The 13,220-nt window shown below is 42.2% G+C and overlaps 1 protein-coding gene across 5 annotated transcripts in view; it reads left to right on the top strand.

Moving 5' to 3' along the window:
• OSBPL3 (oxysterol binding protein like 3) overlaps positions 1-13,220 on the top strand; it is a 169,036-nt gene that overhangs the window by 92,126 nt on the left and 63,690 nt on the right. For all 5 annotated transcript variants that reach the window (XM_045565542.1, XM_045565546.1, XM_045565544.1 and 2 more), the window contains 3 exons: positions 9,502-9,618; positions 9,761-9,814; positions 10,688-10,801. In XM_045565542.1, the coding sequence (XP_045421498.1) occupies positions 9,502-9,618; positions 9,761-9,814; positions 10,688-10,801 (285 nt within the window). The remainder of the gene's footprint in view (positions 1-9,501; positions 9,619-9,760; positions 9,815-10,687; positions 10,802-13,220) is intronic.

Genomic DNA, 13,220 nt, shown 5'->3' with positions numbered 1-13,220 from the left:
TATTTCTGCCACCTACTCCTGTGGTTCTAATCATATATGCATTAATTACCTGAATGTGTTTCTGATTGCAAATTTCAATTAGCTTTGAAAAAATACTCTGAGCATACTGTAAGAGAATTCCTGTTACCAGCTGGCAACAGCAAACAATGGGGAATAGGGTGGTGTGGTTTTCTCTTTTTTCTGTTTCCTTTTTTTCATTGAGACAGGGTCTCACTCTGTTTCCTGGGCTAGAGTGCTGTGATGTCTTCATAGGTCACTGCAACTTCAAACTCCTGGGCTCAAGTGATCCTCCTGCCCTAGCCTCACAAGTAGCTGGGACTACAGGTGTGTGCCACTATGTCTGGCTAATTTTTATACTTTTTGTAGAGATGGTGTCTTGCTGTGTTGCCCAGGCTGGTCTCAAAACTCCTGGCCTCAAGCAGTCCTCCCACCTCGGCCTCCCAAAGTGCTGTGGTTACAGGCATGAGCCACTGCACCCAGCCTGTTTAAAACAGAGCTGGAAAATATAAAGTGAAGAACAAAAACATCTCCACCTTCTCACCCCTGGCCCCTGTGCCATTCACACAGGAGTCTGGATTGGAGACTTCCTGCATTCCCACCGGGTATGTGCCCGTGTGTGGTGAGTTAGCCCAGAATCTCCTCCACGACGCCATCTGCCGCTGTGGAAACAAGCACTTCTTAGGAAAGGGGTCACAGACAGGGCACCGAGTTGGAGTCAGCAGGCCTGGGTCCTGGTCCTCAGAACTGTCTCATTCATTTCTGTGTCCCTGAGCACAGAAGATGTGTCCTTACTCACATCTCTAAAAATGAAAGAGCTGGGTAGATGACTTTCCCATTCTCTTTCAAACTGAGATTTAAAACAAATAATCTTTGACTCTGTGGGGGCAAAGCCAATCATTTCAGTGCGCCCTGAAAGAAAAGAAAAGCCCAAAAGAGACCCTGGAGTCCTTTGGGTGGACAGACCTGTCCTGTCTCCACCGCCAAGACCTGTGCGTGTGGATAGCAGGGACATGCTGTCAGAGACAGGCTGGTTCTGCTCAGGCAGAGAGCAGTGTTGGGGTGAGGGGTGGGATTGGTGGGGGAGTAGGTGGCCCTGGACGGACGCAGCTGAGTGCTTGTTTACTTCTAGACGGTCATGTCTAGAGCGGATGTTCAGCTGTGAGGGTCTGCCTGTGATCTCCAAACTCAGTCCACAAATGGGTTCCGCCTCTTAATAGTTTACCGTCTTGGGCAAACTACTGGGGAGCTTCAATTTTCTCATCTGTAAAATGAGGGTGATAATACTTTCATTATAGAATCACTGCAAGGCACACAGTATTAAAAAAATTGTAGTTGTTATTTTTATTGCTATAACCATTACCATAATAGCAACTATAAAACACTACTGCCGCCTTGGTGGGCTGCATGGCCAGAGCAGAATGACTTTTATGGGTTGGATGTCCTTATGGATTGGAAAGAAAAGTGCATGGAAGATGCCGTCCATAGCCTGAAGGGTCTTGATACAATTAGTGGAATATTTAACAAGTATTAAAAAAGTGCCAAAGTAATTGCAGCCATAGATGTTGAGTGAGTGATCGACAGGGTAGGTGTAGTTATTATACGTATGTTGAAATGTTTTCGTTAATACTATTTTAGTTATACATCCATCAGTGGTCAGTACAGTTGGAAAGCATTTTCTCTTATTTGGAAACCCAAGATGGGAATGACCTTAGGTGGAGTCACCGACAGAGCTGAGAGCTCTCGTGTTTTGTGTCCCCATTGTCAGTATCAGGTGCCAGCAAGGACTCTTTTCCCTCCCTGCCATACTATGTCAAGACATCCCTGCCAAGACTGGGGGAATATTCTCCCATTGTCTAATTCTAAGTAATTAAGGCCTGGAGTTTTTGGTGTGTGGCTAGCCAAGTAATAGCACTTGAAACATTTTGGGGGCCTCAATCATCTGGTTGGTGAGCTCCATCCCTGTGTGAGGGGAGAGGAAGGACAGTGACGGCTGGCAGTTGGTGACTGCCACTCCCATGCAGTCTTCAGGTCTTCAGAATCCAAGTGAGCGCTTCATTGCTCAGTCTCCTTTTTCTTTAATCTTCTCACTTATTTCCTAAAATCAGGGATTGTACCTGAGGTTACTAGGCAGAAGCTAATGCTGCTGTTTAATATGACACGAGTTTGTGATAGAAGATTTCGAAAGGACCTCATAGCTCACTTATTCTGACTTCCCTCCTAGTCTTGGAATGCCCTCTGGTGTGTCTGCCGGGTAGCCATTGGAGACGAGGGAATTTGCTCTTTCATAGAGCAGCCATGTCATTTTTGTCATTTTTCATAGCACTGATTATTAGATAATGAGACAATCCATCTTTTATGGGGAGCTGGGATTCAGGTCCTTGTAGCTCCCACCCATGGGTCCTGGTTTTGCAAAGTCTGTCAAGTCAAACCCCAGTTCTTCAAGGCAGCCTGGTCTCCAGGATGTGGTTGCTCCACGTGAGCTTGTGGTGCAGCAGCAGCGGCCTCATCTGTGCTGGTGGAGAATCTCAGGCACCCCCTGCCCTACCAAACTGAAATCTGCATTTTGACAGATCTCCAGGTGATGGACATGCACATGACAGTTTGAGAAGCACTGAATGAGATCTCATACACAACTAATTTTTTTCTTTTTTAAATTACTATTGAGGCCTGCTGGTGCTCCAAAAATCTTAGTTGAGAAAGAAACATTTAACAAGAAGCAACGACTCCAACTCTTAGTGATTGAAATACAAGTACAGGATTGGTCTGATATCAATTAAAGCTGTCATTCTATTAAAAATCTATTGACAAGCACAATCATAAAAGGTAATAAATGATCTTTAGCCTTTCTTGATAGGCTCTCCAAGATCACATGGCTTTAAGATCATTAAAGACTGATTAAATTATGCTCTACGTGAGTTAATGCCTGGTATTGCCTTATGATTTTTAAAAACCTGATAAACAGACGAAATAAGTAATTAGAACAGCCCACTCTCCGGTCATGCCAGATAGAGGCAGCCACAAAGTTTCCTTCCCCCCACGTTTCTCAGCTGCAGGAAGATGAAAGTTTAAATCGCTTTCTATTTCTGACATCACTGCAAGGACAGCGACTGAGGATTCAGCATTTGAAAGGTGCCTGGGAGATGTACACTGTGGAAGCAGCTGTGCTGGGGGGAAGTGCTTTGCATTCGTGCACTCAGCAATATGGAAATGAACTTGGCCCACTCATGTGCATGAGTAAATGCTAGCTGCCTTTCCAACCACAAAGCAGCTTTCTATCTTTGGCACATTTTAGACATTCAGTAAGACAGACTGAATTTAACGCCAGATGACAGTGCCAGACTATCTTCAGTTAAACGCAAGCAAAAACCTTAAGAAGCCACTTCCCCCAGCCCCTGCCATGTTTCTCTCCCCATCTGATATTCATGGTGACCTTTAAGCCTGACACCCGTGGGATGGGACACGGCTAAGTTAGCAGGGCCTTGATCTCCCCAGGGGCCCAAGTCCGCCCCGTACTGTATTTCTCAGGATGTTCAGCTACTCCGAAGTCACTGGGTACGTGGAGGACAGCAAGAGCCACTCCCTGAGACCTGGTCCCTTGAGAAACCAGCCTCTCTTTTTCTGTCCTGAGTACCAATTCACTCTAATCCAGCTACATTATTAAAGTCCCACACCCTGAGTGCTTTGTGGGGGGGGGGAGTGCTTTTTATACCCACTTGCTCGGAAGACTCAATAACTAAATTCAGGGCCCCTATTTCCCAGGTGATACATAAGCGCAGTCTCTATCCTCACTGAACCCACATTCTAGCTCTCGAGGCAGACAAGGCCAGGGAGGTTTGTGTTAGTGCTGACTGTCGCCAGGGAGGGACAGAATTTCTGCCTGGAGCAGGAGGTTTGGGGCTAAATGAGAATTCACCAAGCTGTGAGGTAGATGGGGCAGGCATTCTGGGTATGAAAAAGCAAGTATGCAAAGACTTGGCAGTGTTAAAATGCACAGGCTAATTTCTCGTCCCTGTTTGGTGGGACTACAGGGTCGGAAACATGGTAGCTCTGAGCAGGGTCACAGACCTTACTTGCCTCCATCCACATGGCACTGTTTCCTAACTCCTGATTGTTTGGGGGTCTTAGCCACTTCCTGGGTCTACCCACCACTCTCCCTGCCCCATGGGATTTACTCCTTGTTCATTATCAGAATTTACATATTTAAACTACAGTAAAAATGCAATATGCTATAATATGCAGCAGAATAATTAAAAATGTAGGTTCTACAGTCGGGTGGCTTTACCATTTGGTAGCTTTATAACATCAGGGAAGTTATCCGCATTTAAAAATAAGGATACTAATAAACCCAGTCTTGAAAGGTTGTGCAAAGATTAAGCATGAGAATGTAAATATGGTGTTTAGCACAGTATTTGACATAAAGAAGATGCTTAGCTAGGCACGGTGGCTCAGGCCTGTAATCTTAGCACTCTGGGATCATTGCTTGAGCTCAGGAGTTTGAGACCAGCCTGAGCAAGAGTGAGACCCCGTCTCTACTAAAAATAGAAAAATTAGCCAGGCATCGTGGTGTGAGCCTATAGTCCCAGCTACAAGCTAGGGCTGAGGCAGGAGAATCACTTGAGCCCAGGAGTTTGAGGTTGCAGTGAGCTATGATGATGCTACTGCACTCTACATGAGGCGATGGAGCCAGACTCTGTCTCAAAAAAAAAAAAAAGAGATGCTTAATAAATGTTAGCTATTATAATCGCTTTGTTAATTCTTTCAGCATTTACTTATTTATTTATTTATATCTACGGTGCACTATTTTAAGTAGTGAACAAGAATTCTTTCTTGTTCAGCTAGAAAGTGCTCTCCAATCATTTTATATTACTATTGTTTGTATTGTTGTATTTATGTATTATTTCAGCTGACCCTACTGAATAGTATGTCCTGAGGCTCTATTCTTTTGTGTTCTAATGGCATGCTGTGCAGAATTGTGGATACAGCTTAATACCTCCTTGTAAGCCAACCCCCCTGTGCCATTTACTTGGTTGGAGACTCCAACAATTATTAAACCAGGAGAATTCTCTTAGGACCTACCATATACTTAGTACTTCGCTAGGGTTCTGAGCAAGCTGAAAAGATAATCCCTATGATGGTTTGGGAAGAAAAGACCAAAGCACTGGAGATAAAAATGGAAAAAAAAAATCACAAGTTAATTAAATGCTCAATTATCTGGTAATGGACCATACTACTACTGTAATTTACAGGAACATCAGTAAATGACTGATACAGTTTGGATAACTTAGGAATTTTGTGGAAGAAGGTAGAAATGGAACTAAAATCCTGAAGAATTTTCATGGGTAGAAAAAATAAAAGAAGAATCTGGGAGGCTGGAACAATATAAGTAAATTACTAAAGTGGAAATAAAGACAAACGTTATGTCATCTGCATTTTTATATTACACGAGGGATAGGACAATGGGACCGTGTCAGTGGTCACTGACTGTGGTAGAAGTGGGGAATCAATGGGTGACAGCCTGGGTTAGGGTGATGGCTGCGGAACAGAGAAGAACTTACACATTTTTAAGATGAAGCCAACAGGACTTACATATAAGAAAATATTAAAGTCCTTACAGTTTTCAAAGTGATTTCACCTACACTGCATCCTGGCCTGGTATTCTTCCTCACAACAGTCCAGAGAATTTGTGCCAGGGTCATCAGTGGTCCCTTATTATGAACAATATTTTATTGACTGCTTTACTCTCTTCAAGTGACATTCACTATTAATTTAATATATTTACCAAATAATTTTGAAAACATCAACATCATGCTTTACTGTAATATATAGGAAAATTCAAAGCATATAGTTGATATTAAAGCATATATTTCAATATGTAAAAGCCCAGACATGACTACATGAGAAGACATAATGAAGCGGTCAGGTAGAGCTATACATGGAGAGCAACAGCTATGAATGCAGGCGATACAGGTGTGTTGGGTTAATAACACGAATGGTGTGGCCTTCAGTGACACTGTTCTCTAAAAGGGCGGACAACGCTTGCTAAAGTTCCAAAAAGAACTGAGTCTTCCCTCAGTTATTCAGTACTTGCATCCCTAAGAATTCAGAGTATAAAAAGCCATGCAAAAATACTTCAGTATATGTGCAAAATAGAATTCAGTACACTCAAGTGATTTTAAGCACATTTTTACCTACAAAAATGTCTAATAGGACTTTGGAAAATCTTTCAGGTTGTGGGACAGCTTTTTTATTGTGCAAGACTCAGGCCTTGCAGGACAGCTAGCATTCCTGGCTCCTGGCCATTAGATGCCAGAGACATCCCTCTATCATTGGGACAACCAAAAGTGCCCCCAAGATTCACGTGCCTCCAAGGGAACAGTGCCAGTGCCACTGAGAACCACCAGGCTGGATGTCGGCTCTCGGGTTTCAGCCTCATGACTCAAGGGCAGTGACGGAGAGGGAAGCTGGGAGGGAGAAGATTTGGACGCTGAGTCCAGAAAAGGAGTTGGCTGTGCTGCTTTCTTCCTCGGTCAAGAAGAGCCTTCGCTTTCTTAAATATTTCAAATCTGGCTTTTCCAAACTGGAAACAGTTTCAAGTTCTGAGCCCAGGTAGCAGATTAAATGAGGAAAACATGATGTTTTGTAGGAAAAAAAGTTGCAAACCTAAACCTTTTTCGGCTTACAGGCCAACAAGCCCACTCTAATTCCCTGCGTTCCCTGCTGGCACATTGATAGGAATGTTCTGTGTCTCAAGAGTTCAGGAGAAATCCAGTTCAAACATGAATCCTTGAAACAGTTTTGAGATTTAATTCTTGTTTTCTTTTGTACTACAGGTATGATCTCATCTTTTTTTTTTTTTTTTTTTTTTTAGTTTTGTAAAGTACGCAATAACCTCTAATCTCTCTTGGCATTTGCATGGTACACAATTAAATGCACTGAGCAGATGTGCATGATTGTTTAGTATTAGCACTCAGCAGGTCCCTTCTGCCTGGGAGTCTAAAAATAAATCAAAAGGGCTTGATCCACTTAGGATGCTTTGCAGAGGATTTCAAGCCTTGGATTTTTATTTAACAATGATAACAATACACACACACACACACACACACACACACACACAACCCTCTTTCATATGAGTGTATTGTATCAGATTTGTAAAGTGTCATTTGGCCAAAAGATACTGGGCACGCTTCAAATGCATGATGATTTATGGTATTCCATGGATATAAATCAGTTTGCAGCCTTATTCCAGGACTAGGTTTATTCATTTGTCAATCAGACGCTGTTACAGGAGAACAGGTTAGGCTTTGTGAGGAAATCAGAACTAAACTGGACCCGTTATACTCTCAAGGAGACTGTTGTCCAGTAGAGGTGATAAAAACCTCATGGGTATTCTCCTAAGGAAGTGGTGAACCTTTGGAAAATGAGGTGGAAAACTGATGGAATCTCTAGGGATGAAATAGTACTTTCCTCTGGAAGAGGTGAAAATTTTAATTTGAGGACCTTAAAGATTCATTAACGTTTAGATATATAAAACCCATTAAATTTTGAGGAATGGCTTTCTGAGCTAAAATCAATTTGAGCAGGATTTTTTTGTGTTATTAAGTGATGGGAAGTGTGGCGTGCATTCTCCATTTATTGTCTGATTGTAATTATGTGACTTTGAATAATTGGTCATAATTGTTATAGGGAAGTCTCATTCAACATTACTACCTTTCTGAAAAAATTCCTCGAATTTAAAAGCTGAATCTTTTTTCTAAGCTTTGCACTGAAGAAATCCCTTTCACAGCTCCAGATCTTGGAATGCCACTGTGATATTTCAAAACTCTGGAGTATACCTTTAATTCCATTCACAGTAAGTGGCATCAGAAGGCAGGTCTGTCAGGATCATTATGTAAAGAGTTCAGTTGCTAAAGCAGGAAAGGGTTCTTGTTACCAGGTGGGTCCCATGTATTGAACTTGAGAACAACACAGAAATTGAGCCAGAGCCACCCAGGACACCCTGGGGTTTCCATGCCCTCCTCGTTAGACTGCCTGTGTCCCAGGACTTGAGTCTAACTGCCTTCTGCTTCCTGGCGCCGGTCCAGCCTTACTGTCTCTTGCCCATTACTTTTGGCCTTTGGTTGTACCACCTGCTGGGAGGCAGGAGATTTGACTTGTAGCAAGTTAGTCAAAGTGAAATTTTGGCCAAAATGACATGCTTGTCAAAACTTAATTACTCTGATTCCTTCTTTTTTTTGCTCTGTGGCCGTGGGTAGACTACAGTGGCATCATGGTGGCTCACAGCAACCTCAAACTGCTGGGCTCAAGGGATCCTCCTGCCTCAGTCTCCTGAGTAGCTGGGACTACAGGTGCCACGATGCCCAGCTAATTGTTCTATTTTCAGTAGAGACAGGGTCTCGCTCTTGCTCAAGCTGGTCTCAAACTCCTGTGCTCAAGCGATCCTCCGGTCCCGGCCTCCCAGAGTGCTAGGATTACAGGCATGAGCCACTACTCCCAGCCAACTTAATTACTCTGTATTTGGAAATGTTTTATATATGATCTGGATTGTAATTACTCAATGTATATGTGTATAAATAAACTCATTGAGTTGTACTCTTAAAATTTGTGCATGTCATGTATATTACATCCCAATAAAAATGTAAAAATAGTAACACCATGAATACCAACTCTCCCCATCGCTGAAGTATTGCCAATTTCGGTTTATCTTGGGGAATGTAGCAATGATTTATGCATTTTCAAGTATTTTAAAATAAATTTTCAGAATTTTTAGTGTTTTCCTTTTTTGTTTCTTTTAAAATTCTTTTTCAATTAGTTGAAATAACCTAAATAACTAACACAGGACGATTAATTGTACCAATTATTTATAACTGACCAAAAAAGAAAAGTTTTTGAAACAAAAGAGGGTGAAACCAAAGTTCTAGGAATAAGAGGATGATACTTCTTACAAAACCATCCTCTTAGTGCTTCAAGATTTCTGATACTTAAATACCTAGAATTTGTGGATGTTAGTTTTCAACTAAATCATTATTTCAACCAGATTGTCATGTTTACTAACTTGCATCTAGTCTCATACTTTTCAGCCAATTCTTAACCGCTCCCCCCACCAATACACACAGAAACACACATGCACACACACACACAGCTTCCATCCTGATATGTATAGCTTTTGGTTAAATTTCAGACCAAAGCTTAGCAGTGAGTGGACAGTAGTGCATGGTGATGTCAAAGTGAACAAAAATAGAACTTACACCAAAAGACAGAAAAACATTCCCTTCCAAAAGAGAGCTTTTAAAAAATAAAAAAAAAAAATTGATGCCACTGAATTATAGCTTTAAATCTATAAAGTCAAGGGATTGTATGGAAATTAAATTTGAATTTCTTCTCTCCAAGAAACCCAGCCAACTCACCATCTTGGATGGATTTAGTGATAGGAGGAAGTGTTTCTTAACATTATTATTTTTTTTCAAAGGTAAATATTTAACATGAACTCTTTTATTGGAACAGGACAGCTGGGAAGTAGTGGAAGGACTGAGGGGAGAGATGAATTATACACAGGAGCCACCGGTTCAGAAAGGATTTTTGCTGAAAAAGAGGAAATGGCCCTTAAAAGGCTGGCACAAGGTAAGACATTTGCCTTGGCCTTGCCGTTACTTGCACCCATACTAACTTCACTAAGTACCTGGTTCCCAAGCATTTATATTTAATCTGAAGTTCAAATTTGAGACTAAGCTTGTTTAAATGACTAGTACTTTCTTCTCCACAGAGATTCTTCTATCTGGACAAAGGAATCTTGAAATATGCCAAGAGCCAAACCGATGTAAGTCTTCTTGTGGGTACAACGTGCTCTTGAAGAATTTGGAAGGGGTAATTGTTGTCAGCTCAGGGATGAGATTGTGACAGTTGATGGTTACACCTCTCCGATCTAGAAACCACGGAGGGTCATAGTCTCTCCCGGTGGAACAGAGGCACCTGCTCTTGCTCTGGGGTCTGGGTAGGCTCAGTTGCCCCCACCTGGGCAAGGTGCAGGGGCTCCTCCAGCACCCCACTGGATATCCAAAGGTCTGTTCTGATCTTGGAGTTGTGCCTAAGCAGTTCACTGGGTGGGAGAAGACATCCTCACAGCTGGAGAAAAGGAACAAAAAAACACAGGGCGAGTGTCACTCCCACTCTTACAGTGACTGAGTGTTGGTGAAGGCCCTGGGGGAAGGGGAAGGTCCTCTTCTAGTTAACACTAGTCAGTCTGCCTGTGAGGGCTCTGATCACCATCAGTCCTGCCCTGTGCAGGGCTCCTTCTCTCCTTCCCTCCTCACCTGGCTTCCCTTAGCCTCTTGCCCGTGCTTCTCCTTTTAATCACTTCTAAATGAAACTAATTCAGTGGGAGGCAGTGCAGGCAACAGGTAGATTCACTGCTGTGGGAGTCAGCCATGGGATTTGCTTTCCTGCTACCTACCCCAGTGGCTGTGTAAACTGCTTGTTACTTAACCCCTGGTACCTCAGTGTCCTCATCTGTGAAACAGGGAGGATGCTTCCTGCCCCAGAGATTAAAGAAGATGATGCATGCACAGCACTTAAGTCAGTACAGGTTCACACTAAGTGCTTGATAAGGTGAGGGTGGAGGAGGGGTGTGTCAAGGATAGGGTGTTACTTTTAACATCGTGGTTCTCAAGTGTCCCTCTTTGTGCCTCTGCAGATAGAGAGAGAGAAGCTGCATGGCTGCATTGACGTGGGGCTCTCAGTGATGTCTGTAAAGAAGTCATCAAAATGCATAGACCTCGACACCGAGGAGCACATCTACCATCTGAAGGTGAGACTGCTTCCCGCCGTGCAGAGTTTGCTGGTGCTGGGAAGGGATTGCCGGTTGTTATTGATATTATATTGATATTTGGATGGGACAGGTGTTTGTTGTGCAGGACTGTCTCTCACACTGCTTGAAGGTTTAGCATCCTTGTCACCTCATCTGCTAGTTACCACCCCTCTCCCCAGTGATTGTGGCAACAGTCAATAACAAAAAAAATCTTCACTTTTCCAAACCACCCCCCAACCACGCAGTAACATCTTTTTTTCTTTTTTCTTTTTTTTTCTTTTTCTTTAACTTCAGACTAATGATTGGCACAGAAGAGGCAGTAACATCTTTAGTGAAGAACCATTCACCATAGGTTAAATTATGTTCCCTGAAATACAATATAACATTTAATTGGTGGAGCCCTGTCTCAAAACTTCAGCTAATTTTATAGAGATTCCATTAAAATTCCCATATTACAGTGAAATGTCAGGAATTTTTTCCCTAAGGTATGGGTCTCCAAGTAGTACCTCTCAAAGCTGTTTACCCTCTTTTGCTCTCTCTGCCATAGGTGGTAGAGATAGTTAAAAGCATGAAGCATGAGCTCTAGATCTGGTTCAAATCTTGACGTGGCTGCTTATTAGCCATTGGACTTTGCCAAATTACCTAATCTCTGAAAAGTCTCAGTTTTCTCACCGAAAACAAAATGAAAATTATTATAGTGCTCATCTTGTAGGGATACATGTAGAAAACTTGGCATGATGCCTGGCCCACAGTAAGCTCAAGAAGTTTAGTTATTGCATGTGATGAGTAGGTGGTACCTGAATGTTAGAAATTCATTGAGAAAATGCTAAGATTCTTTTCTTATTTGGGCAAATTACTTGCCATATTGGGAACAGGAGCTGAAGGTTAGGAAAATAAAAGTGTGAGGTCATGGGCTCCATATCCTACTGTGTCCCTGTCCTCTCCATAGCACGTGTGTGGATATTGAGCAATACAGGCCTAACACTCACAGGCAGCTGGTTGAATAGGCAAGACAGTCAAATCCTTACTATTTCCTAGCTTAACTGCACCTCTGGGTGCAATTAATTGTATAAAGCAGGGCTTTTCAACCTTGGCCCTGTTGACATTGTGGGCAGGTAACTGTTGTGGGCGGCTGTCCTGTGCATGCAGGGTGGTGAGCAGTGTCCCTGGCCTCTGTCTTCTCCCTAGATGCAGTAGCATCCTCCTCCAGTTGTGACAACTAAAATGTCTCGGTGCACCCTTGGGGGGATAAAATCACCCCTGGTTTAAATGACTATTATTAAGTAAAGGAGGGAGGAACCTATAATCATAAAAGAAAAATTTAAGAAAAAATACTACTCCCCTACCCCTCACAACTCCTGTTTCAGTGTCAGTCTCCATTAGAACAGTTTAGGTCATTTCTCCATATCCTTCCAATGACTCTTAGTTCTACGTTTTGACATGGTCAGGAAATAGTCAGTTCTTGTTCATCCACTATTGTATTAACAGAATAAAAGTAATTATTAATTCCTGATTTTTAAAGAGTGAGAATACTTTAAAATACATTGAATGTTAGTATCTTGATAAACACGGCTTAATATTTTTCTGTGTGATTTAAGTTCTGTTTGGTTTCTTGTTCATTCTTTCGAACATCAGCTGTGACTGTTAGTGTCGGTAAGTGGAGTTATCTCAGGGCTCCAGTTGGTAGCCTCAGAGTCAGGCAGTTTTTTAATGTGAGCCGCTTGGTCTCATTCTCTTTATATATGAGAGATCTAGGCAGCAGAGAGGTTAAGTGACTGTCCATCTATGGCCCTAGAGCTACTTGAGGGGCCAAAACAGAACCCTGGTCAGTTATTTCATAAAGTGTTTTTATTCTTTTACCTTGTTTAACTAATAAAAAAAAAATGAACCAAGACGAGTGCTTGGGCAGTGACTTGTAAAGGCCTCTGAGAATAGATCAGTGCAAAAGATGACACAAGATTCCTGTAAAATTCCTCTTAGCCACATCTGGGAAATGAAATACATTTCCAGAACATAATTTGAGGCAGACAAATAGATGTTGAGTCTGTTTGTACTGCTTCTTCCTGTAAATGACACACTACATAGCACCCGTAGGGGTTTTCCATTTTGTAGGTACTCCTACTAAACACAAGAGTGGCCTAACAGTTCCTCAATGAGTGATGCTGCTGACATTTATTTGCACATCCTAGCTCTCAGCTGTGGCATTAGTAAAGCTTTTCATAGGACTGACCTGGATTTTTCATCTTAGACGTCAACTCACCGTGCATCCTTTTGAGTTATTTTAAATTGCAGCTACCTAAGTCTCTGTGTCCTAATATACAGGTATCTATCATTTTTCATTTTGAAAATATTCATACCCGCTCATACATATGTAAAATTATTGACTTTTAAGAAATATCTGTGGTATGTGTTAGTTACA

This window comes from Lemur catta, chromosome 11 (genome assembly GCF_020740605.2).
Source record: "Lemur catta isolate mLemCat1 chromosome 11, mLemCat1.pri, whole genome shotgun sequence".
Taxonomy (NCBI): Eukaryota; Metazoa; Chordata; class Mammalia; order Primates; family Lemuridae; genus Lemur; species Lemur catta.
The sequence above is the reverse complement of the archived record's forward strand: the minus strand, read 5'-3'. Positions and strand labels throughout refer to the sequence as shown.